Below are 27,122 nucleotides of genomic sequence, written 5' to 3' on the forward strand. Positions count from 1 at the left end.
AGGGAATGAGATACAAACATATAAATCGGCCCGAACTTGGAATACTGTTCGGAAGATCTCGAACCATAGGCTAACAAAAACACATGACGGTCACAACACACAATGATACATGTAGCATTACATAAGTGTTTGCCTAATGGTTGTCACGACGACCGGTCATTGTCATAATCCGAGCATCGTAAACTCCACTGATTACATATTAAAGTGAGTCGATAATAGACAGACAGATAAATTAATTTATTAATATTTTCTTTATGTTATGCCTCACGAAGCAGAAGACACAGTTCCACAAACCTGTGAGCAGATTTTGCCGAGATTTCACCGAGAAACGCGCCACCCGTCCAAATTCTCCATTTTCTTTCTGGTGCTATGGATTAGATTCGCTAACGGTGGTTCCCAGCGCTAGCTGACGGATATCAAATGCAGCTAGCGCGTTCCATCTCTCAGCTTGTGAGTATTGACTAGACCATTAGCGATTCTTCTCGCATATGTTTACATCAAGAAAGATGGACATCTTTCGCTTGGGTTCCTTCAATCAAAACATACCATTCCATTCATCATTTAACTAAATCTGATATTGAACCTGAAAGTGAACTTATCCTTGCATTCTGGCTGTTAATTTGTCATAAAAATACTAATTAAAGACAAATGGAAATCATAAATAAACACTATCAAATCCTTCACTGAACGCAAAAGTGAACTTATCCTTGCATTCTGGTGGATAATTTTATCTTAAAAAGGCCAATTTGGGACAAATGGAAATCATAATTAAATGCTATCAGCTTAAGATGATTTGTTATATCTTCCTATTATCACCTTGGTCAATTTGCTCAGCTAGGCCTATTGGAAATAGGAGGTGCAGTAGAAATGACCCACTTGGGACCAAAACCACTGTCCTTAAGATAAGGTGTCCTACAAACAATGCATTTATAAAGATGAATTATTTTCCCAAAAAATTTCTCCAAACCATTCGGATTAATTTCCTTAAGTCATCATGTTTCAATACATAGGCATAGAAAAGTCGAGCCCTATCTCAATTCTACCGAGATTATCCCGAAATCATAAAAATGCTATTTCCCTCCATACCAGAAATTCCAACTCTACGTTTCATCACCTGCGTGCTTTCCTAGGCCACCGACAATTAGTCATACCATATTTGACAGACGACCAGTAGATGCTTAATCCTCCAGTTGCCCGTTTCCATGGTTACCGCCAAATTGGGTGATATTTCAAAGTAGAGATGATGCGTTGGTGGGGGATGATGGGGACTGTATACAAGCAACATGGGAATCTTGGTATGGATAGCGCAGTTGGGAACCATGCATGATGGTGTCGACTCTGGTAGCCGGCAAACTTGGTTGCCAATTCATTCTATCGAGGAGACCACAGTAACTGGGAATGGTATAACATAATCATTGTCTCCCCAGGTTTCGGAGTTCGGGCAATCTTGGAACAGGACAAAAACATGAAAAGCTCTAGATACAGACACCCGACCATTTGATGCTCCCTAATACTTGGGGCCATTATCACACTTGATTTGATTTGATTGCTCGCTATCTGTTTCTGGTTTCATTCTTGATAGTTACATACACTTCCATTGAAATACCATCTTGAACCCTTCGCCTTTCAAAGATGTCGTTTGGTGCTTTTCGAGCCGAGCAAGGTCGTCTGACACTAAAATTGACTCGTAAGCCTTGGGACATTTATCACACTTGATTTTCTTTTATTACACGCTATCTGTTCTGGTTTCATACTTGAAATTTTCATGTACAAGGAAGGAACTCTCATGTGTAGTTGCCATGGAAACGAGCAACTGCTATTGAAACAGTTGTCATCCATTCATATTGAACGCTTATCCCTGGAGACGAATGCAGCATATAGATGTTGCTAGCAAAAACTTACTGCGCCAAAAGCGATTGCTTGGTAATGATGGCTTGTTTTAACCATCTTTGAAAGAGCAGTCAAGAGAGCTCGCCAGGAAGACTAGTGCGAGGGTCACAGGGTCCAATTGTGTTCAAAGAAGTCTACCAATGGTACTTCATTCATCTTGATCAACACAGAAACTTCCTAATCCCCCACATCCTGAGGAAATCAGGGGTTAATATTTGCTTCTCCGGCCTTACAGGCAAACCCCGAGACATTAGCCCTCATTTTTTGAAGTACAGCAGACACGTGACCATTAAGTCAGCATCTGAGATTTAACTGTTAACCTCAGTTCATGAAGTACCGCACAATGTACTTCTAGAGTAGCCAATAACAGAGGCCCTTGTGATCTCAAATCATCGTATCAGATGGGGTGGCCAACAGGGACTGACTTAAATTGAGATGCTGACGTGACCAAGAAACTGGTGAAGACATCTATTTGACAACTTCGCCTTACTTGTCACGGCATCCCCCTTTCTTTCCAGTCATCGACTAAACCAGTGAGTCTTTTCACGGTACTGAATCCCGTCAATAAGAAGCTGTGACGATCATCAGATATCATCAATCTATCCATGGTCGATATGAACCAAGGTAGTTTGCATTGTTTGTGGTCTGATGATCGCCTGGTTGTCGATACGATGTCATGACAGGCAGAACTGAAGATCTCACCACTGTCACAGTGTGTACCTCATGATGCAACCCACTGATCAAAGCTTTGCACAAAACACTGGCACTGAATCGTGCTAAACTAAATTCAAATGGCTTGCTTGTTTGTGCAGCACTTTATCTGATCAAACACTATCGATAACTGCATCTGAATTCCCACAGAGCCACATAGTAACACATCAAGGAACTGACCAGGAATGCCAAACCGACAAACTTGACTATCTTGACAGTTGAACGCAAAACTCCTAATTTTCTGGTTGTCCTTATTAATAAGAGGACAGTTGCCCTGCGGTAGATTTTATATCAAAACTCAAGAATTGTCCGCAAGGCTACTACTTTAGCAAAGAAACTTGTCCGTCTGATAATTTGGTTGGCCAGAGTCAGTGGACATTCGTGGAGGAAATCGAGCCCTGAAGCAGAAGATGATGAGATAGTCATCAAGGAATCTGAGTGTATTTTCTTAAACGTTTCATCAACTGATTAATCAATTTTCAACCTTACCATATACTAGAAACACATCTTTTTGAAACAAGTTTTGGATCCACTCCACTGACTGATCGGACTACGTTACACCAAGAGGGGAGGAACTGGTTACGGACGGCATACCTCTGATGGTTCAGAATGATAGAAAGTGCTTCTTGGCAGCAGTTTTTAGTGACCAATATTTAGGATAATCTTTAGTTTGTATATTATCAAACCAGATATCAAATACAGTTGTATGCCTGTCTCCCTCTATACACATGGGGTTGAACTAGATACTTCAAAGCTGCTAGCCTTCGGCAAGTCAGTCATTTCAACCATTCGATAATGTATCTCAAGAAAACAATTTCAAAAAAACGTTCTTGTTTATTTGTTACACATACACTGCGTTTATTTTAACAATTTCCAATTAAAATCAGCCAATACCAAAAGAGCTGGAAGAATCCTGAAGGCGTAGAGCATTCTGTGCCACGACATAGACATTGCTGAATAATCAATAAGCTAGCGAGGCAAAAATACATCCTTGCCAAGATTATCACGCAAGCCCCAACTCGTTAATGTTCAGAGCATACCAAATCAAGCATTAGTGATTCACATTCATTTTCATGTATTATGTAGAGCAAACTTTGGTTGCCATGGCGATAAACGCAGTGACGGGAGCGATATTCCCTAATGTACATTACAGGTCGATCTGAAATTCACGGCTCTGACACTGACAGATAACGATATCACATGGGTAGACTGGGTGGTGGGTCATAATTCATAGTAAGGAAATACAGTAGAATGGAAATAACCACTTCGGGATCAAAGGCAGTGTCCTTGATAGAGAGGGCTGTCCTCACTAGATAGGTGTCCGCTAAGGAAGGTAAATCCACTCTCACAAGCCAACAGTGTGAAGTGCAAAGCCGTGGACCAGGTTTAAACTTAAAAGTGCCTTATCTTTTAGATGAAAACCATTGTCCACAACTTTTAATAAAACAGGCCTCATTCAAAATGGGACGTTGGGACAGGGACCCCTTTTTCCCCTGAAACATATATTTTTATCACAATATCAGACCCGTCAAGATGGAGACTAATGACAAAAACTTTGATAATCAAAAATAGCAAGAGACATTTATTACACCTAAGAGCAGCCGTAATTTAATTAAACTCGTAACTTCCCTCATGAAAAAATCTCCCGCCATTATTTTCTGTCCAGACAATAGCCGCTAGTGATGGATAAGGCGTAATCATGGGTTAGCAATGTAACGACATGACTAGCATATTAATGCAGCTGTATTTTCGCAGCACGGTCAATAAAAATTACCAGCTCCGGAGGCTGGATAATGTTGGATAAAAATATGCATTTATTCGCATAATGAAATTTCAACACAATGTGAAAAGTTCCGGGGTATAGAATGTAGAAAATCAATAAAATAAACTTTTTAGCTAGGAAAGATATATTAGAAACATGGGTGTGGTCTATATATTACAATGTATTATGTCGATTCTATCAAATGTATTATTGGAGAATTCCGAACTAAAAATACACAGATTCGATCCAGAACATTTCCAAATCTATGAAAAAAAAATTGTGCAAAGTACGAAATTGTATACCGGGTAGTCTTCTGTTGTTTGTAGAGCTCTTTTAAAGGGGAAGCTGTTAGACTCGTGGAACTTTTTCTACTTGGAACTAATGGATGCATCATGGTAATTAGCAAGTTCACAGGGATATATCATGTCATTGAATAATGCAAACAGATACATAATGAATTAGAGCGCTAATGTATGTCACTTGTCAGCATATTTTGATAGATGTTTACTTTGTACTGTATTTCTCGTTCAAACATCTTATTGTAAGGTACCCCCTCCACCCACCCCACAACCTTCTGAATAATATAACTGAGCCCAGCGCTCTTACCGTTATACAGTGGAACCTCCCTTAGCGGACACCACTCTATTAAGGACACTTCTTTTGGTCCCAAATTGGTTGTTTCCATTCAATTTGACCTCTCTAATCAGGACACCTCTCTAGGACAGCAATTGTCAGTCCCATGGGTGTCCTTAATAGAGAGGTTCTACTGTACCCGGGAACTAATCTTCATAAATTTGGGAAAAATGGGCATTTACCAATTAAGTCATCTTGAACACACAGAGAGCAAGAAACCTGAAAAAATACAGTGACCTCAATCAATGACACAAAATCCTTTACTATCCACTAATTCCTATAAATCACGAATCTGTTTCCATGACAACGGCCAAGGAAACGACACACTCACTGCCGCCAACATCTTTTGATTGGATCCTACACCATAATCTTAGGCCAAGATTCATCCTTCTTTAATAATTAGCATTCAGTCGGGGAAGACAATGTCTGCACCTTTTATGTCTGAATCATCGGGTTTCACCAAAGGTGACCTCTATTTGTCTTTCTATTAAAACCCTTCCTGTATCCTGAATTAGAATGGGCCAAGCTCAGGGGAAGGCTAAAATGCCATGGTTTCTAAAGACAGCCTTGAAACCCGACAGAAGTACATTTCATTCCCAGCATCAATTAAGGGTTCAAGGACATTTTACTTTGGAGGATCATTTTACATTTCCCATGGTTCGAATTTAACTAAGACCATGCACTTCTGCCATGGCAGTCAGTGCCCTCAAATATGGCCTTTGTGCCCCATTTAAAAATATTCTTTTTCATTTTCCAATACCCAACTGCTGTAAAATGTTTGACTTGATATTTTTTTAATTCGAGGCCACCATTTCTCACCTTTGATGAGAAATGCAGTTCACAACCCCTCTTTTTTCAGCTCCTGGATTCAACCCTGACCACTTGTCAATTGCACCAGCCTGAAGTTGGCTTCTTATTCCTTATTCCTTATTAGATTTCCCGATTCTCAACTAAATTACTTATTTCTTGTTCTCAATGTGAGCACTAAGTCAGTAATTCGATAGTGAGGGCTAAATACAGTTATTATTGGGCAATAAAGGGCTATGCTAACCCCAACCATAACCGTCCAAGGATTGGGAATAAGGAATAAGGAATAAGTAACCAACTAGGTGCCAATTGCACCCAAATCATTTTACAAATTTTTAGCGAACACCTTCATTGAAAAACATTGACCATTGGTAGCCTCAGAATTCTTCAGATTCCATTACCTGGATGCCCCATCAGGAGCCCTAAATAATAAACCCCCATTCAATGATTATGATTACTCATAATTATAATTTCAATGGGTTTATACTTGTGAGCCTCTAATTACTTAATAAATTATGCTAAATAAATAAACAACCTGGTTGTCACAACTGGTGACATGCATTTTTGGTGTAAAATACGAAAGTATGCTTATGTAAGGGATGTTTTTTCTGACAGCGACTGTGGGGCCGCCACCCTTTGTGACCCTCAAACAATAGCCCAGCCCTTTGTTTTCAAAAGAGGCCAGACCCCCAAATAAAACCTATTTCAACCACGTTGTTTATAAATTATGCTAAGCACTTTTTATACCGGTGGAAACGTCAAAATTAAGGCAAAATGAACCTTACCTTCAATAGATTGGAAAGGTCCCGAAGTTCGCTTAGATGCTTTGGCAGCTTCGATATTTGACCACAAACCAATCTGAAAACTGTGGAGAAATATTTCTTGATAAAACGAGAAAAGCACATGGATTGTCTAATAAATTATGATAATAATCAATTCGTCTGATTAGATATTTAATGAACGCAGGACGGCATAATGACGTGAGGAATCTACTTACTATTGCTTTTGAGAAAACAACGCCACGATTGAAGCAAAATGGTGGATTTGTGATGGGAATTACCTCCATCTGTGGATGAAATTACAGAATATGGAGCACCCTGGCCTCAATATATGTTAATTGAACGGGGGCAGTCATTAGTTGTATTTACTTCCCCACTAAAACAAAATCAAAGAGAAAATAAAGAAAACCGCAACAAATATTAATAAAATACACTTTAACTGTGGTTTAGATTGATAATTACCATTTTTGAAGATAAGTACTTTGATTACGGCTAATCCGTTGATTTAAATAATGCGTAATTGGTAGAGTGCCAATTAGTGTAATGAATGCTCCCTAAACCAGCACCTGCGATGAAATCACTGCGCAAATTGTGCGAATATAGTTCTTTTAGCTTTTGTTGTATAAAATAATGGGGACATGCTGTTTATCGCCGTTTTCTTTGTATTCAATATAAGTTATATGTATTGTAACAATATGAAATTTGGAATCAAATCTATGTTTTCATCTTTTAGGTGAATGGATATTATTGCACTTGTGCGCGACACGGCTCAACTACGTCACAAAACAACATGGCTGATCAGGAAGCAGACAGCTCAAATGCAAAAGCAGAAAACACGAGCGAGGTGGGGTTCAAAAGCTGTTTTAGACTCAAAAAGAAAGGTTTCAGCTTCACCATGACTTACCATAGCAATTGCAGGGTCATTAAATGTGACACCAATTGTTGTTATATCAGTGATTGAGTGATTTCTTTCTTGAAACATTCGGTCAGAAATGAAGCATGTGACTGTGCCGTTCATCACGTACATACAATACACGCCAATGCGTACTCGTGTACTACAGGGTGGCCCAGAAAGGTTTTCCCTTGCACAATAGAATTCTGTTGTGTATCCATTGTGTAAGGGAAAATAATTATGGGCCACCCTGTAGTACTATATGCTGTAATGATAAGTTGGCAGTAGCCAATATCACATCCATACTCCATCATGCATGTCCATAGATCCCTCGGCCCTAATGCTTCGCACTTACTCATACTGACTTAGTTTGTTTGGCTTTCTACGTCACCAGGTCTTTTGTCCGGCCCATTGTTCGGGCCTATTTTTAGACCAACTAGTGCTCATTACTCATATAACGCTTTATTTTGGCTAGCAAATGCACATGTGAAGTTGTCGATTGCAGTAAGGAGAGCCCAGCTGGGGCGCCAGGCTGGTGCCTGCTAAGTACAACTGCCCTATTTTTGCTGACTTCAGTCTTGGGATGAAAAGTGATGTCCCCCAGTTAAAAAATCGAAGAAACTGGGGATAGTTCTCGTAATTCAGTGCCTAATTTGGTGATTGCTTTGTATCATGAAGAAGAAACTGGAGATAAGGCTCCTTCTGTAGTACAACACTTCGGAACTTCAGTCCCGGACGACGATGGTACGGTTTGAGAAGTCTCCCACTCTAAGGAGTAATCAGCCTTGAGTTCAAAGAGTAAGCCTGTTCATGGTGTTCTCCAAATGTGAGATAAGTCAAGAAATGTTTTTTTTATTTAAGGAGGAGTCTGACTCTGAGGAAGAAGAGAAAGATGACGAGGGCTCCGCAGAAACATCAGAGGAGGACGATTCTGAAGAGGTACAGTAGAAGTGATGTCCTTAATAGAGAGGTGTCCTGATTAGAGAGGTCAAATTGAATTGAAAGAACCAATTTGGGACCAAAACTACTGTCCTTAATAGAAAGGTGATCACTAAGGGAGGTTCCACTGTAATTTGAAAGGACAAATATATAGGCTGACTGGCTGAATAAAGGTGCCCAATTTTTAAGTTTGGTCATTTAGTCATTGGTGCAAATAGGAGAATAGCATTCCGCGGCGTTACTATTTATAGCTCACTAGGTCATTTGAATAAGATATTGATGACGTTTTAGTCACGTGACAGTCGGACATCGACACTCATTTCTACGCATTTGAGCTTATTTCAAAGTCAATTATCTTTGACCCTGCATTGTTTTTAGCATGAATGATACCAAAGAGTCAGAGAGAGAAATATTCAGAACAATTATGTAGTATTTCCAACACTCGGACATGTGCCAGATTGAATCTAGCTGCCCTAGTTAGAAAGCCTGAGTCCATTACGAAACCGCATGTTTGTCCGACATTGCCTGTAATTCAGCGCTGGGGAAATAGAGGGCAGCAGCTGCAGTGACGTCATTATCGCGGAATGCTATTGGTCAGCTCAGCCAGCACTGATTCATTAGTCTTAAACACAGGCTGCCACTTCGAATAGTATTGGAAATCATCCAACGTTGTCTTAAGTTCGCTAAGCAGATCCACTTAGTGTAAAGGGGACTGCTGCAGCGGCCAGTGCCTCTCATCACTTAGCTACTAGGAAGGTGAAACTCGCAGATATCAAAGGATTTGAAATAGGAAACTGAATATCATTTTCGACCGGAAATCTTTCTCTGATTCAAAGTATCAATATTCTTTTCAGGAGGGTGAACCCAAGTTGAAATATGAGAGAATTGGCAATGACCTCATGAACATTATGACCAAGGACTGTGCCAGCTGCATGGCAGTCCATCCAAAGGTATTACACTCATTTGTGCTGTCTTCATGGGTTTTGTGATCGGCAGCCGTCTTTTTTGCAGAGTCATCTGAGAAATATTGCTAATGATTTCTCTCTCTTGCATTGCTCTTGCACGTTAGTGCCCCAGTGCTCTCTAGTCTCTAGCTGTCCGCATAAGATTTAAAAACGTACACATTTCGGGGACAAATGTTGCCTTTGGAATGGAGCGCATAGTCCCAATTCTTCACAGCACCATCAATAAACATTGTCCAAGATCTTTTGGAAGAATCCATTAACACCTTCAGCGCCGAACCACGTAGATCTACGTAGATCTACGTGGCCCAAATCCCCCCTCTTTGAGCTGGTTATCGGAGTCTCATGGACTTCATGAAAGAACTACGCCATCGCCATCTTCAGGGTAAGGTAGGAACTGAAAATACCGTGAAGGACCGTTTGGTCTTTTCAGTTCCTACCGTGCCCTGAAGATGGCGATAGCGTAGTTCATGACAGTTCTGAACTACGCCATCGCCATCTTCAGGGCAAGGGTGGAACTGAAAAGAAACCACTGAATGACAAAATAAAGCTGTTCTGACACCAGGAACTTTTAGGGGGGGTCGGGGGGTGTTGGAAAAGGGGGTCATTTTGGTCATTTTTCAAAAATAGAATAAAATATAGTTAAGGAGTGCTAACATAACTCTATTGATTCAAGAAGACCTTGTCTTGGAGAAGTTACTGCAAAAGACCTCATGCAGCCATCTCTTATACTTTTTTTTCTGGGGGCCTGAAAAGGGGGTGTTCGGGAGTGAAACACCGGCGCTGAAGGTTTTAAACACGTCAACGTTTGTTTGCAACATATTTGTTGACAATAGAAAATTCTTCTCACTTGCCTGACATGTTATTTCAGTTCCTTGCTCTTGGTACACACTGGGGACACATCCATATCATGGACCACATGGGATACAACATCAGAGACAAAGAACTCGCTGTGGTAAGCTCTTCATGATAGCAACCTATAAAAAGATGGTCGCAAACCCCCCTCCCTCGATGCGTACATACAGTAGAACCTCTCTTAGTGGACACCTCTCTATTATTAAGGACACTAGTTTTGGTCCCAAATTGGTCGTTTCCATTCAATTTGGCCTCTCTAATCAGGACTCCTCTATTATGGACAGCACTTGTCAGTCCCAAGGGTGTCCTTAATAGAGAGGTTCTACTGTACTTTATGGATGCTCCCTTACTGAATTTGTAGCAATCATAATGCAAGTGATATTGTCATGAACATACTGTTCATCGAGAACTTTTCAAAGATTGTCATGGAGGTATGTTTATAGAACTCTTTGCATGTAAATGTCACTGTCCTTTTAGGCTGTTGTGCGGAAACTACTGGGCCAATTTCTTTAAAGTTGAGCTTTTCTTAAATCCACTTTTCGATGATAAGATCTTTTACCAGTCTCCCTCAATTTCAGCATACGACTACGGTGAACCAGATAGCTATCGATGATAATGGTGACAACATGGCTACCTGCTCAGACGACGGCCGTGTGGTGATAACCGGGTTATACAGCTCGGAAAATAACCAAACAACCAATTTTGACCGTCCTGTGAAGGCCGTGGCAATAGATCCTCAGTTTCACAGGTCCGGGACTGGGAGGCAATTCGCTACCGGGGACGACAGGGTAGGTCCACCTTATACACGTGGTGCTATTTTAAAATTATTTTCTATCCTCAGCTCAGTGCATAGCCCACAATATGCAGGGATGGCTTGCAAGGAAGTAAATTTCCTCTTCACTGTCCTTTGAATGAGACGTAAAACCGAGGTTCCTTGTATCTGGTGTCTATGCCAGGCCAAGCAAACGACCCCACCAAGTGAGAAACACGAATAGCTTGTGTGGGCTCCTCCTCTGGCCAAAGACAGAGTCACAAGGCCAATAAGCCCAATTTGTGCCTAACGGTAGTGGCACATAAAGCTTATCCTACCTTGGGGGAGGAATACACCCTCACGAATGCCGAAAAGCATGTCAAGCAGTTTGTTTCCAGCTGTAATCGCTTTCTTCTTTTTTAAAACTTTCAGTTGTTGATGTATGAGAAGGGCTTCTTGAGTCGTAAATCCACCGTAATCCATAGCGGGGAGGGACCCATACGTAACATCAAATGGAAAGGAGCATTCGTAGCCTGGTGTAATGATTTGGTGAGTCCATAGATATTCTTCTTCTTGGGTTCGGTCCAGTCTTCCTTTTTCACGACGCTTGACTGTTGGTTCCGTTACACTGATTTTGGCGTTGGCGTAAATAAACCATACCTCTTCATTAATGACTGGTGATTTTTGGCGTACGTCCGAGCATTGTAGTTTTCTGGTAAGGTACACGGGGATAGAAAAAAACTGCTCCTTTTGTAGGTTTTGAGTGTATGTGTAAGGAAAGATGACCTTTTTTGTTTCAGGGCGTGAAAATATATGACACCAGCACAAAGAAAAGGATCACCAACATTCCAAGGGACCACAATAAGAAGTAAGAATTATTCCTGTCAAACAGAATGGACGGACTAACACAGGCAGCGACTCAACACTTTTCTCAAGCAGGGATTTGGGGCTTGCAATCAGTATACAAGATACATTAGAACCTCCCTTAGTGGACACCTCTCTATAAAGGACATCCTGTCTTTTAAAGACACTAGTTTTGCTCCCCAATTGGTTGTTTCCATTCATTTTGACCTCTCTACTCAGGACATCTCTCTATTAAGGACAGCAGTAGTCGTTCCGAGGGTGTCCTTGATAGAGGGGTTCTACTGTATGTATGAAATAACATCACATACAAAGTGTCTGGACGCTAATGAGGCCTGTCTGTTACGCACGTTAGATAGACCTTTTGTGCTGGAGCCTTCAACCGGCACAGAATTTTTGTCAAGATAATAATATTGTTGTCCTTCTCAGATTGCGTCCCGAGCTGTACCGCTGCAGCCTGTGCTGGAAGGATGATACGACGCTGCTGATTGGCTGGGGTGACACCATCAAGATGTGTTCAATCAAGAATCGCGTCTCCCAGGATGCCAGAGATTTACCGAGCCGTTATGTCGAAATAAGTAAGTACGGATGTTGTGGTGGAAATTTGTTGACAGGAAACAATGAAATCTAGGGCAACTCGAGGAGAGTTCCAAGAAACACAATCAATTATCTGCTTTTGCCATTACGTTTGGCTTGATATTATGAAATTTCCCAATACGCTTGGCTTGAGATAATGAAATTACCCATTACCCTTGCCTTGAGATGATGAAATTTTCCATTACGCCTGGTTTGAGATTATGAAATCACTCGTCACGCTTGGCTTGAAATTATGAAATTTCCAATGGAGTTGGGCGATTTTCAAATGTAGCATCACTATTGGTCATTGTCTGACAGTCCCTTCTTGTATACATGGTGTGATATGTTACGACCTGTGTACACTTAGTTTCACGTTGAAGGGGAGAGATCACCATTTGCCCCAATACTCCCCTTAGCTGTTGCCAATTCCTATGAGAAAACACCATCCTTTATATTTGTGATGGATAGAAATTCCACACAAAGCCAAATGAGTAGAGTGAAAAACAGCTCGCCTGCAACTTTCAAATGTGGAAGCCTGTTAGCCTTAGTTTGACGGTGTGTTTCCTGAAATTGATCTAAAGGAAACTAAAGTACAGTGGAACCTCCCTTAGCGGACACCACTCTATTAAGGACAACCTCTCTATTAAGGACACTTCTTTTGGTCCCAAATTGGTTGTTTCCATTCAATTTGACCTCTCTAATCAGGACATCTCTCTATTAAGGACAGCAATTGTCAGTCCCATGGGTGTCCTTAATAGAGAGGTTCTACTGTAAATGGTGTTGCTCTGTTGATGGCCTATGTGCAGCGAGGCATTGAATAATCACCCCGTAAGTAAACTAAAGTCTCTCATTCATTTTCAGCGTCCATGCTGCAGATGGATTTCTACGTTTGTGGGTTGGCTCCGTTTGGTGAAAACATCATCATCCTTTCCTACAGTGAGGACGGGGCCGTGTCGGAGGTGAGAACTAGTCCTCAACTATCGTATATATAGGGTAGAACCTCTCTATTAAGGACACCCTCGGGACTGACAAGCGCTTAATAGAGAGGTGTCCTGATTACAGATGTCAATTTGAATGGAAACAACCAATTAGGGACCAAAACTAATGTCCTCAATAGAGAGGTTGTCCTTAATAGAGAGGTTGTCCTTAATAGAGAGGTGTCCGCTAAGGAAGGTTCCACTCTACTGTAAACTGTGAAATTTCTGCGAGAGTTTCATTTTCACAAATGCACAGTCGAACGCGAACTTAAAAAGCAAAAAGTTTCAACTCTAATATGATAACAATCATTTAGATTTGACGACAAACAGGATATTTTAAATCTAATGCCAAGAGAAGAAGTGCAAATTGGTCAAATTTTAGCGTCGCCAAAATTTAAGGTCTACAGTAAGTAAGATATTTCTCAATAAAATAAAATGGGTACAGATCTGGCCGATGTCTCTGATAAACCTAGCCATCGTCTCATGTTCCTTTTTCCCTTTCTCGGCCCCGACGCAGTGCGACATCGGGTTGTTCATTTCATTTCATTTTACCATTCCTTACCTTTCTACTTTTCAGAGTGGTGAGTTCCGTGCCAACCGGCCGCATCTGACAATCATAGAGCCACACTTCAACGACTACACGGACGTCTCCAATGACGCGTTGTCCATCCGTGGATTTGAACTCTATAAATGTAACGACTATCACCTGGAGTCGCTGATCGAGGAGAATTTGTACTATATTGTCAGCCCCAAAGATGTGGTGGTGGCCAAGCTCAGGGACATCGATGATCATATTCAATATCTATTGGAACACTTTCTATTTGAGGTGCGTGGACATTAATTGCATGAAGTCCATGAGACTGATATCTGGCTCGAAGAGGGGGGATTTGGGCCACGTAGATCAGGGGTTTGGTCTTTTCAGTTCCTACCTTGCCCTGAAGATGGCGATGGCGTAGTTGTTTCATGAATCCGTCAGACTCCGATAACCAGCTCAGAGAGGGGGATTTGGGCCGTAGATGAGTGGTTTGGTCTTTTCAGTTCCTTCCTTGCCCTGAAGATGGCGATGGCGTAATTCTTTCATGAAGTCCATGAGACTCCGATAACCAGCTCAAAGAGGGGGGATTTGGGCCACGTAGATCTACATTGGTCGGCGCTGAAGGTGTTAATGACCACACGGATGTCTCCAATGATGCGTTGTCCATTTGCGGATTTGAACTCTATTAACGTAACCATTTTACGTAGGCTTATCTTCTTTCACTCTTTGCAGGAGGCCATGCTGGCAGCCAATGAACACAGCAAGGAACTCAAGCGGCACGACCCCCAGGAGATCGGACGACAATACCTCAATCACCTAATCGAAAACGTCAAATTCGACGATGCAGCGCGACTCTGCATCAAAGTTTTGGGGAAGAACAAACAGTTTTGGGAGGAGGAGGTGTACAAGTTTGCCAGGATTCAGCAGTTGAAGGCCATCGCTCCCTATCTACCCAAGGGAGACCCGAAGCTGGAGCCTGCGGTCTACGAGATGGTGCTTAACGAGTTCTTGCAGATAAATGAAGAAGTAGGTGACAATGACCGGTACTGTTATTTTCGCGGCTTTAACGAATAACCTCAATTCACAAAAAATAAAAATTGTTGAGAAAAAAAATTTCAGAAAAAAAAATTGTTGAGAAAAACTCAAAGAAATTTCATAACCTACAAAAATAGAAGAAGGCAGTGAAACTCTTGCTGGATGACTTGGACAAAGTGCCGATGAGTATAGTTCTCTGCGGTTTCACTCATATACTGTAAACATGTAAAGCGCTTTGAGATGTTGTACAATTTTAAAGCGCTATTACAAGCACTTACTTCTCTTTTATGCAGTGAAACTTCCCTATTGGCCATGAACGACACCCGTGTGACTGACAGAAATTTGGTCAGTTATGATTTTACTTGATGGTATCTCACCAGTAAACTGTTCTTAATTAAAAAAATATGAAATGCGATCTTCTGACTCAAGTTATTGTTACTGTTCTATTTATATATATATATGTTTATTTATGTCTATTTTCAGGGCTTTAAGAAGTATATTCACGAGTGGCCTTGTGATTTATACAACATCCAGACCTTGGTGCGTGCCGTCAAAGATAAACTTAGCAGGAGTCTAAACCAAAACACGTTACTAGTTTGTCTCGCTCAGCTGTAAGTCTGACACCAATATTTGTGTTTTAAAACGTTTTTATTTGCCGAACGAAATTTACATAGCAGAGAGTTTCAATTCAACTTCTCTTCACCTCAACGTATTAATCCGAGTCTATTCTCTCATGAAATAGATCATAAACAAAGCTAAACAAATTTGAACTTTTCTTCAGCTATGCAAACGGCACGAGATTTTGACCAAGCAATCACCATTTACCTCAAACTCAAGCATGACATCATAATTGACAAAGATAAGAAGTTCTGCGCAAACAGGCAATTATCTGCGATAAAAGTCGCCACTATGCGCTGCTAAAGGAGGCAAAACCTGTTATTACTAGATTTGATATTGACTCGCAGACTGCTGCATCTTGCGACAACCATAAAAACCAGTGATTATTGTCGCAAGCGATTTAAATCGCAGATTCCAGCGATCTAAATTGCATCTGTTGGGCACTTTAGCTGCTGGGCCTGGTTGTTCAACACAAATCTTGTCATTAGCGGAAGCGTTAGCTCAGCATAGCGTTAGCTTAGCATAGCGTTATCTCCTGCAGTTAACCAATTAGACGTAACATCAGCGTTCGTTGCAGAACTTGTTTTGAATAACTTGGCTCTGGTGCTTGAAGTCGAATACTGAAATCTTGATTTTCTCTTCTGCAGATACACGTACGACACCAGGTTCGACCAAGCCCTCGCTATTTACCTCCAGCTCAAGCACGATAACGTGTTCGACCTGATCCACCGCCATAACCTGTTCTATTCGATCAGCGATAAGATCGTCATGTTGATGGGTCACGATGAGAAGAAAGCGGTCAAACTCTTGCTCGATAATATGGATAAAGTGCCGGTGAGTGTAGCTCTCAGCAGCTTCATTCGTCCAGTGGACCCTCTCTCGGATCGGTTGATAACCTATATGGGACCCATCACAGCAAAACCTACCCTAAGTTGTATTCAACAGAGGCCCATAAGTCAGAAATTTTTTTGCTGAGAATAGACCATTACTACAGATAAGGTAGACTGATGTCAGGAAAGATGTAAAATTCTACTGAAATTGTAAATTTTGAATGTTTTTTTCCAGATGGAGAAGGTCGTGAAACAGTTGGAAAATCATAAGAGACTTCTACACGTGGTAAGTAATAGCATGCAATACAATGTAACCAGTCCAAAGCAGAATACAATACAATGTTATGTGTAATGATAGAATACAGTACAACACAACAATACACAATGCAACGCAGCACAACAATACACAATGCAACACAACACAACAATACATAATGCAACACAACACAACAATACATAATGCAACACAACACAACAATACATAATGCAACACAACACAATACAACGTGATCTTGTTTCTGCCCTGTGCATCAGATAATTCAGTTTTCAGCAGATGTTCGGGACACATTGATTCCTAAAAAAGTGGAAGCACCAAGCAAGTTTCTTATGGTACCCACATAACTTGTTAGACTGTCATCACCTAGTCTTCACTAAATGTCACCGACTCTGTACGTGGAACTTGGGTACTACTGATAGACTGTCAGTGTTCTCCAAAACAATTTTTTGGGTCGGGTGCCGCAGCCATATTTTAACACAATTGAGAATTCACTTCAGTTCTGCCTGGGTTGGCAGCAAAATCTGTCCGGGTGCTCTAAAAGTAAAACCATTACCAACTCTACAAATATGTCGGGGTGCTAACATTTTTTTCTGGGTGCTAGGGTGGGAAAAATTCATCTGTCTGGGTGCTGCGCTTGGACAAAAAGCATAGTGGAGAAACCTGACTGTCATCGCCCGGTGGTGTTGCGCAAAAACTTGTGACATGGGGATAAAATGCCCAGTTTCATTTTAAACATCGTAATCAGGTTACCTAATGACCAGCTGAGAACTATTCTGGTACCTCAAAGAAAACACCTACTAAAAGCCAAGGAGTTATTGAAGTTTCCCAGTTTGAATAATCAGACATCTTCCGTGCTGATGTCGTATATACTGTACACCGAACTTGGGTCCCGCTGGTCATCACCACCACCCGCGATATCCCCTTGAGAATCTCGCTGGTACAGAGCTCGCACAAATCTCGCCATGATCTTTGCTACCTTGGCACACTTTGGAACGTCAATCTTTATTCCACTGAGAGCGCTCACGTTCGGTAGGAAGAAGAGAGGAATGAAGTTCTTGGACAAACCCAGCACAAGGTCATCGTAAACTTTGCAAACCATTTCTTCCAGAGACAGGTCATCATGTTGGCGGAAATACGCCACGTTTTTGAAGAAGCACATTTTCAGCTGGTAGCTTGTGACGTATTTGCCAACGGTTCTGGGCAATGAGTCCTCGTCTGTGATCATGATGCGACACACGTCTGGATTTCTCAGACACTTTGCGGTGATATACACATCCTTGACTCTCTGTTCTAGTCTCTGCATGTGTTCGGTCTCCAGATGTGGGAAGGAGATTTTCCACAGAGTATGCAGCTCCTCATCTGTGCACTTTTTGGCCAATTCACTTTTGGCGTGTGGAGGCTTTGGCACCAATACGTACCCACGGCTTCGTAGTTCTTGTTCATCCATCAGCCATGTCCTGGTGGTGGCACCCTCTGGCCAGTTGTCGATGAGTAGGCCCGGCACAATATCGACTGGTATAGTAAATACGGACTCGCCATCATTCCATATTAATGTGAATAATGAGCATGCTTTCCTATCAGTATCTTTGATCCCCGGCGCACCTTGCGTTGCGACTGATACTTTTTCACCAGACGCGGCGTTTTGCGAGTGAAGGAAAACACCCATCATTATTTCTTCAATGAACTGAGTGTGAAAACCAGCACTTCCACGTGCCACCTTGGGAAGCATATACTGTTCAGCTTCACCTCTGTTTTTGTGGACCTGATGCAACCTCATGAAGCCGTCCATTACGTAATCATACTTGACATAGCCATTTCCCAAGTCTATGATTTTCCTCTCTTCGTTATTGGCCAGCGGCACTCCAAAAAGGAAATCCATTTCGTTAGGTAATCCAACTCTAGTGCCTTCAGCACTGCTGCCAATATTTCTCAAATTTCTCCCAGGAATTGTCTGACACTGCTGTGTGATGGATTCTAGAAGTCTCTTGACCCTCGCTGATACTTCTGCTGCACTTGGGCTGGGTATGAAGCGGACAGCACCTATGCCTGGCGTTTGAAGTGAAGTGGTCATGTCTTGACACCCCAATGTTGATACAAAGCCAGCCGCAACCTGTTTTGTAATACTTGCCGCCTTTGCAGTCTCCTGGAGAACGTGGTAGTCTGCTGTTTTGACCAGTGGAAGGTATTCCAAGGGCGTGTTTCCATGACAATCTTCTTTGCTGACATCACTGCCTTTAATGATCAGGAGCCGCGCCTGGTCAATGTGGCCATGTCTACATGCCTCGTGAAGAGGAGATGACCCAATCGTGTCATTGTAAGCGCCCATGTTCTGACTCCTCAACAGTAAAGCGCAGACCGCTTTGCCTTGCTTCAAGGCGACATCAAGGGGAGTCGCGCATACATTCTGTAGACAGTTCAGATCAGCCCCATATTTCAGCAGAGTCTCAGTTATATCTGCATTATCGCGAAATATGCTCATATGAATTGGCGTGAATAACTGATGTTCGGTCTGGTCAGGTGGGAATTTTTCATGTTCAATCTCGTCGGGATGTCTACTGCTACTATCTCCGAGCGTGCATATCATAGCTAGTTGTGAACTCCCAACGGCATCGTGCAGTGCACTAGTGTTAGAATTTACTTTGGCATTGATGTCTGCACCACATTTGAGAAGACACTTTACGGCTTCCTTGTGGCCTGTGGTTATTGCAAAGTGCAGGATTGTAACTGTATGTTTCACAGATTCTCTACGCGCACCAGAGTTGATGAGGACATTTACCACATCAGCATATCCAAGTCCAACTGCATCATGGAGTGGGCTCACTTTCATTGTCATCCTGCTGTTAACATCCAGACCATTTTCTGCAAAGTATCTGATCATATCTGTTATGGGCCTATCTTTCCTAAGAATCTCTAAGACTTGGAAAACTGGACTCTCTCCTTTGTTCTTTGTTGCATTCATGTCAGCTTTGAGTTCTCCCAGAATTCGAACCATGTCAGATTTTCTATGTCTCACCGCATCATGCAGAGGTCTAACACCACTAATGTAGCATTGATTGAGGTCAAGTCCTGCCTCAACCAGCAGTTTTATCATAGCGACATAGTCTGTTGCCTTCTCAGAGTCCACGTGTTCTATTATAGAATGAATTACAGTTACCCCCTCGGCTCTTTTAGAATTCAGGTCTCCTCCGACATCAGCTAAAACTCGCAGCATCTCTCCATTGCCCAGTTTTATTGCCTCGTGAACTGCATAATGCGCATCGTCATATTTGCCATTGACGTCTGCTCCATATCTTAGAAGCAATTTCATGACATTGGGGTCTTTGTCATGCGCGCAGTAGAGCGCAGTGATATTTTCAATTTGCGGTATGAGATGGACGAGCCTGGGTTCCAGTTTGGCTAGTGCCTTCACCATGTCAGTGTCTCCCAGCCTCATTGCGGTGACAAGCGTTGATATCCCTAGATCGTACCTGGCATTCACATCTGCGCCATGTTGCAATAAGCAATCCATCATTCCATGAACATTACTCATTACTGCTATACCCAGGGGTGTGAGTCTTCTAAACCCTGGAGAAAGTGCCTCTGCGCACGCGCTATGCCTGAACAAGAGTTTGAGAACATCTACACTCCGAAGTTTGACTATTTCATTTACAAGGGAGCTGTAACAAATGTTTGCATTAACGTCTGCTCCAAGTTGTGCCAAGGTTTTCACTAATTCAGAGTTTCTGTGGGTAACTGCATATATAACTGGTGTTTTGTTGTCTAATCTCAGGATGGTGACATCTGCATCATGTTTAAGAAGCTTCTCGACGATATCCATCCTGCCTAACTCCACAGCTTGAAGCAATGGTCCTTGTTCGGTGAATCCTGAATTGACATCGGCCCCTAATTCAACCAAACGTTTCATCAGTGCAGTCTGTGTCCTATCAAGAGCAAAGTTCAGCGCTGTACAGTTTATCCTTCTGATGGCATTCACGTCAACTCCTAAACTGAGCAATGTTTTTATCCCACGAATGTTATTCAGCTGAATAGCTCTATGTATTGAAGTGACATTCTGGTCAAAACGTGCATTTATATCAGCACCAAGTCCAACCAAAAACTCCACTGCCTGTGCTTTCCTTCTACTTATTCCCGTTTCTATAACCATTAGAAGTTGTTCGTCAGTTTGTATCACCGTACTAGGTCCAAAAGTTTCCGACATCCGATGCCTTAGCTCATTCCTCTTTGAAAACACCTCGTCAGCTGTGCTCCGACCTGCATCCCCTAACAGAGGATAGTGCAATGGTGTCTTCCTCTCCATGTCCCGGGCATTTATATCCGCCCCTAAATCAACCAGAGTCCAAATAACGCCCTTGATTACGTGAGTGTTGTGAGCCCCCACAAACTGTTCAGCTGCATGGTGAAGTACAGTCCTCTTCTTACTGTCTCTACAATTAATGTCTATACCTTCATGTACCAGTTGTCGCAGTCTAGCACAATCACGCGCCTCCACTGCCCGATACAAGTCACTAAACTTTGCCATTGTCCTGAATTGACAAATGGATACTCACCGCAGATCAAGTCTATTATCCTTGAAAACACACAAATGTTTGTCACCCAACATATGTCCAAGTCCTCACTATTCAAAAAATGTTTCGATTGATTCCTACGAGTTTATTCAGCAACTAAATCCGTGGATGAAATCGTGACATTATAACCGTCATGGGATGTGCTCTCTTACCGAGAAATGATTATGTTCTGTTGGCAAATTATAGTTGTGAATAGGAAGTGGCCCATCCCTGATGACCTGACCTTATTTCCTGACCCCGGCCTACACTAGCAAACACGACGAATCGATTGCTCGCAAACATGAGCAAACTTCGTGTTTGGCCTAGTTTGCCGAAGCATGTTTGCTCTTGTTTGCCAGTGGACTTTTTGGGTCCGAGGTTCTCAACTTTTGAAGGAGACAGTGATACGCCCCGTGCCTTTCCCTTAGGAGGATCCATGCCCTGGTCTTGATATCTTAATGCCCTATTCAAGAAGGACCCTGACATTGGCCAAGAGTACCACGGCCTCAAGTAGCTCTCTACGTTGATTATAACGCCATCTCTTGTCATGTTTCCAGTATCTTGATGCCCTTTTCAAGAAGAACCCTGACATCGGCCAAGAGTACCACGGCCTTCAAGTAGCTCTCTACGCTGATTATAACACCACCTCTTGTCATGTTTCCAGTATCTTGATGCCCTATTCAAGAAGGACCCTGACATCGGCCAGGAGTACCAAGGTCTTCAATTAGCTCTCTACGCTGATTATAACACCACCTCTTGTCATGTTTCCAGTATCTTGATGCCCTTTTCAAGAAGGACCCTGACATCGGCCAGGAGTACCACGGCCTTCAAGTCGCTCTCTACGCTGATCATGACCCTGCCAATCTGATCAAGTTCCTTCGGAGTAGCAACTACTACCCGCTCCAACATGCCATGGAGGAATGTCAGAAGAGGAGACTCACAAAGGAAATGGTCTATTTATTGGGTAAGAATCACCAACATTACTAACATCAAGAATGAATAAATAGCAATCTGTGTTTATTCTTGCTAATACTGGATCTGAAGAAGAAAATGTACTTCTGGATGTGTACTGTGCTAGATTTACGGAATTAACCCCCCCCCCCCCACTGGCAGGTTTCTGTCCTAAAATCGAGATCAGAAGGATGAAGCTGTTTTGTGTGGAATTTAAGCTCCTCTTGATGGTCTCAATTTTAGTACAGTGACCTAGCAGCGTGGTGTTGATTTCCATTCTTTCACACCTAAAATTCAGTGAATTGTCGAGACGACACCCAGGTTTATTAGGCCTAGAGACGTTGGCCTGGTTCTGCAGTACAGCCATAAAAAGAAAACGCAGGGCAATGAAATACTGGAATAGAATTGTCGAGATGACGACGCTGGCAAGACCTCATTGACTTCTCAATGGACGACGACGTTGATGATTTTGATGTTACCTTTTCAGAGAAGATGGGCAACCGTAAACAGGCGTTGCGGCTCATCAACCAGGACCTGCGCGACGTCAACCAAGCGATTGAGTTCTGTAAGACGCACGATGATCGAGAACTATGGCAAGACCTCATTGACTTCTCCATGGATAAGCCGAGTAAGTTGAGAATTGACCTCCCTCAGCGGCCACCTCTCTAATATGGACACAGCTTAAGCTGCAGCGGTACAAAACTTTCGTTAAAAATAGCAAATGTACTTGCTCAAAAGTGACTTTGATGTGAGAAGGATGTTTCAGACATCACTGTGGTTTATTTGCGAGTGATGTAGAAGGAAATGTTGAATAGGGGTTGAGGTAAAAATGAGTTTCCGACTTCATTTTAGTTAATTTCTTCTGAAAATGTTTTCTGATCATTGCCAGTTGACTTTAGAGTATGATTCCTTGAAAATACAGAAAAGTAAACAAATTTTGATAAAAACTTCAGTTATTGAACTTGTCTTAGGGTTTAAGCAGCAATGTGAGTTCCTCGGTGACTGTTGTTGTAAAGCGCCTCCAGACCAGCGTATGAGGACAAAAAGTGCTATTACAGACTATTACAAAACAGGATTATTCTCCAAAAGCTGTCCATAAAAACACAACTTTATCTTGGTTTCTGTCTCGTCAGGTTTCATTACAAGTCTCCTCCGAAACATCGGCACTCACGTCGACCCGATCATCCTCATCAAGAAAATCAACGAGGGATTAGAAATCCCCGGCCTACGCGACTCCCTCGTTAAGATACTCCAGGATTATAACCTCCAGATTGCGTTGAGGGAGGGATGTAAGAAGATACTAGTGTCCGATTGCTTCGGCCTTCTGACGCGACTCGTCAAGACGCAGAAGAAAGGCACTTGTATCGAGAGTATGCAGCTGTGTCACGAGTGCCACGGACGGATTATCGTTAACGGTACGATTCTATCTAATCTTACGAAAAGACTCAGTTTTAACTTTAAGAGAGTGCCATGCCCGTGAGCCTTTTTACATCCTAGTCACATTCCTGAGTTCAACTAATTACGTTTGGCCAGAACAAAATGAAAAACACAAGAAATCAAAGTCATGAATTTGTTTTTCATCTACATGTATTGTTGTTTTGTTTCAGATCTTCGACTTGCCAGCAATGTGTCGGTGTTTTATTGTAAACATGCATTCCATGAAGAATGCCTTCCTACTCATAGTACAGTAAGTACAGTTAGGACAATGTAAAAACTCCCAACCCGGCTGAATTGTGTTGGTTTTTCAGGCAAGAATGTCTTCCAAAAGTCATTAAACTCTAAGAAAAACGTCACTACAATGAAATGTATCTGTCGGCCGACACTGACATTTGCAAGCCGTGTCAAATAACCACCTTGGAACTCTAGCAAAAGACATGATAAGAAATCAGCGACAGTGTGATGCTAGTACATGTGGCGATGCATGGTAGAGTCACGTAAACTTCCTGGCCAACTAAATCCCACGCCCGAGTTTTCCCTTTTAAAGTCCAATTCAAGCAGTATTTGATGGCCTCTTCTTGCCGTTTTAGGAAGTCTGTCCAATTTGCAACTCTCAGAGGAGGGGCCCGGGTACGAGTCGGGCTGGGAGGACGTAAGGAATGGATACGAATGTCATTTTTGGAATCGATGCAGACACGGACACACAGACATTACTTGGTGTTTGTCCAAATGGAGATTGGTGATTGGACACTGTGAAAGGACTTCTAGTTTCGGACAGATTCACGGACTCCTAGTTTCGGACTGATCTATGGACTTCTAGTAATGAACCGATGAAGTTTTTGGAAACAAAGGGTGTCTAGGTGCCCTCCCCAAGAAAAACTTGTAAATTTTTTTGAAATTTTTAGTGCCAAGTATGCATTTTCTTGGCATCTGAGGCCTGAAATTGGGCAGTATTTTTTACCTTCCCCTATAAAAATTGTGGATCTCCGTCGAAAAGGGGGTAGGGAGCATTGTGGATAGGACAGATGTCGTCTGTCTGTGTCCCCCTTGCTCTAAATGAATGTGCTCATGACTACTGTAACTCTGGAACTTGGTGTGGGATTTTGCCGTTGTCGAAGTCTTTCCTCCCCTTCCTATCTCGTGCGTCTTTGAATGGAATCGATTTGGGGATCCTGAAAATACAAAAGTGTGGTTTTGTTTATAGGCAACGATGACTATAAAATGGTTTAGAAGACTTCACAAGAACTTTCTTGTTGGAATATATGAAGTGTTAAGCGGAAAGATTTGATACTGAACTGGTTGTATGAGTACAAATGGACTCACCAATCCTGCAAGACGGAGTTTGAGCTTGGGATTTGGCCCAAACCTCTCATGTCAGCTTGGCAGTTTGGTCTAAAACCTGTTCAGCTAAAGTCTTGCTGTTTTGGTGAGACAATTATACCTTGAAGTTCACTATCAATTCCTGAATTCAGTTTGAAGTTTTCAATGGCGGTTAGATATTTCAGGGGACTAGATTCTTTCGATAGATTTAGAGTTTATCATGAAGACTTATTATAACACGAGTTCCAGTTAAACAAGATATGCTACAAGCAGATTTTCGTTGAGCTGGAGTTTGACTGTAAAGGGTGAAGAGATTTTCCAGATTACAGTGGTCATTTGAGTTATAAAGCGGTGCTAGTAAGGTTGTCCAATGGACACAAACTCTGTATATAGACCTGTTAATCTAATCTTGAATGTGGTAAATTCACGGGACACCTCCTTAAAACTTATACAGCAGAACCTCTCTATTAAGGAGATCCTCGGGACTGACAAGTACTGTCCTTAAAAGAGGGGTGTTATTAGAGAGGTCAAGTTAAAGAGAAACAACCAACCTTGGGACCAAAACTAGTGTCCTTATTAGATAGGGTGTCCTTAATAGAGAGGTGTCCGCTAAGGGAGGTTCCACTGTATGTGATATTATACTTGTACATATGACAGAACATTGAGTAACACGTGTTCACCTATTCTGAAATCCTAAAACAAAATTGAACTTTTCCCAAAAGGCTGATTGGTTCATTTCCAATGAGCACGCGAAAAGCAGAATTCAACACTCTTGATTTTAAAGTTGGGATCCATAATTTATCATTTGTTTTAAAAAGCATAAACAATAACCTGCTCAGTGTCAGGACCATTTCGGCTAGCTGTATGTTGCTTTGATTTCAAGTGTCTATTTATCCTAATCACCCGTAATAACGTCGCCGTTTTTGTTGGTGCGTCGTTAAATAACACTTTCCGCTACCCTGGCGGGCATTTTGGTAGCTAAAGGTAGTACTGGATCGATTTCGGCGGCTACTGTATCTTTAGCTTCACAAGGTGATCCCTCATTATCTGGCTTGTTGGTGGCGGCTGTGATCGCTTTGGTACGAATTGGTGGAGGAGATATCGTGACTCCCCAATCTGCCCTGCGATCCTTTATGGCTAGGGTACGAACAAGGGAACGATCGGTTGATCCGATATCAAGGGGCATACGTCGACTCTTCCGTATCATACCTCAATGCGACTCAGCCTCACCTTGGGTCAGACGTTTAGGGAGAATCAATTTGGTGATCCGATTTCTGTTTGCGACCAACTGGGTCTACTCTGGCGTGTGATCCACAATTAGCGTACTCTTCCATATAAGGCTGCGGCTGGGAACGAACATCGCCGTACTGGATCCTCGTCTGATAAGTGGGCAGTGACACCGCATCCAGATTTTGATGATGAGTTCTGAAATAACTAATTGGTACACCTCCCGAGAATTGTCTGTCTAATAACATTTGGTGATCCGATTTCTGGTTGCGGCTAATTGGGTCTACTCTGGCGTCCGATCCACAATTGGCGTACTCTTCCATATAAGGCTGCGGCTGGGAACGAACATCGCCGTGAATCCTCGTTTGATAAGTGGGCCGTGACACTGCATCCAGATTTTGATGATGAATTCTGAAATAATAAATTGGTACACCCTGAGAATTGTCTGTGTAATAACAGACACATGCAATCGTTAGGATAAATTAATCTATGTCATTAAAGCAACACCGACATTCGAAATGTTTGAAAGGAATTATCAAGATGTCATTATCAATCGCCTTTTTTTATCAAACATACTACCAGTCCAGACCTTTGATCCACATCAAATGAAATGTATGGAAATCCATCCCCTTCCTGACTATTAAAGATATTCTAAAGAAAGTCAATTTACTGACAGCAATACTCTGTACAACAGATTTAGATTTAGGCCTTAATCAATTGATTCAGACTGTGTAAAAATACTTTAATCTGACTTCTATAAGACCATCTAATGAACTTTAACGAAGGAAAGATTCCCGCTGTGGGATATCCTTTGACTTTCCATTTACAACTTAGGTTGGGTTGTGTTGAAATTCACGAAAATGGTCTAATACTTGTGATTTCACAGTATTTCGCCTCCCTTGCATGTACTGTGATAGAGAAATTGTGCTTTGAATAAAAACAGTATAAACAAT

The 27,122-nt window shown here is 42.0% G+C and overlaps 2 protein-coding genes across 3 annotated transcripts in view; one reads left to right on the forward strand and one right to left on the reverse strand.

Moving 5' to 3' along the window:
- The window catches only part of LOC135500719 (POU domain, class 6, transcription factor 1-like), a 29,390-nt gene extending 22,514 nt beyond the window's left edge, over window positions 1-6,876 (reverse strand). The window contains exons 1-2 of one of the 2 annotated variants that reach the window (XM_064792349.1): window positions 6,801-6,876; window positions 6,589-6,668 (exon numbers count right to left, since the gene is read on the reverse strand). The gene's annotated coding sequence lies outside the window, so the exon portion shown is untranslated. Of the gene's footprint in view, window positions 1-294; window positions 350-6,588; window positions 6,669-6,800 lie in introns of those variants that run through there. The other variant, XM_064792350.1, reaches the window with a different exon arrangement.
- Window positions 349-27,122, forward strand: LOC135500718 (vacuolar protein sorting-associated protein 41 homolog). The gene is made up of 20 exons (XM_064792347.1): window positions 349-450; window positions 7,316-7,426; window positions 8,336-8,413; window positions 9,268-9,363; window positions 10,247-10,330; window positions 10,809-11,018; window positions 11,414-11,530; window positions 11,782-11,849; window positions 12,272-12,420; window positions 13,280-13,377; window positions 13,973-14,221; window positions 14,663-14,956; window positions 15,449-15,576; window positions 16,231-16,417; window positions 16,649-16,699; window positions 22,006-22,198; window positions 22,673-22,813; window positions 23,319-23,600; window positions 23,793-23,872; window positions 24,213-27,122. The coding sequence occupies exons 1-20, from the start codon at window positions 421-423 to the stop codon at window positions 24,276-24,278; spliced, it is 2,712 nt and encodes a 903-aa protein (XP_064648417.1). The 5' UTR covers window positions 349-420; the 3' UTR covers window positions 24,279-27,122.

This window comes from Lineus longissimus, chromosome 16 (assembly GCF_910592395.1).
Source record: "Lineus longissimus chromosome 16, tnLinLong1.2, whole genome shotgun sequence".
NCBI classification, from domain to species: domain Eukaryota; kingdom Metazoa; phylum Nemertea; class Pilidiophora; order Heteronemertea; family Lineidae; genus Lineus; species Lineus longissimus.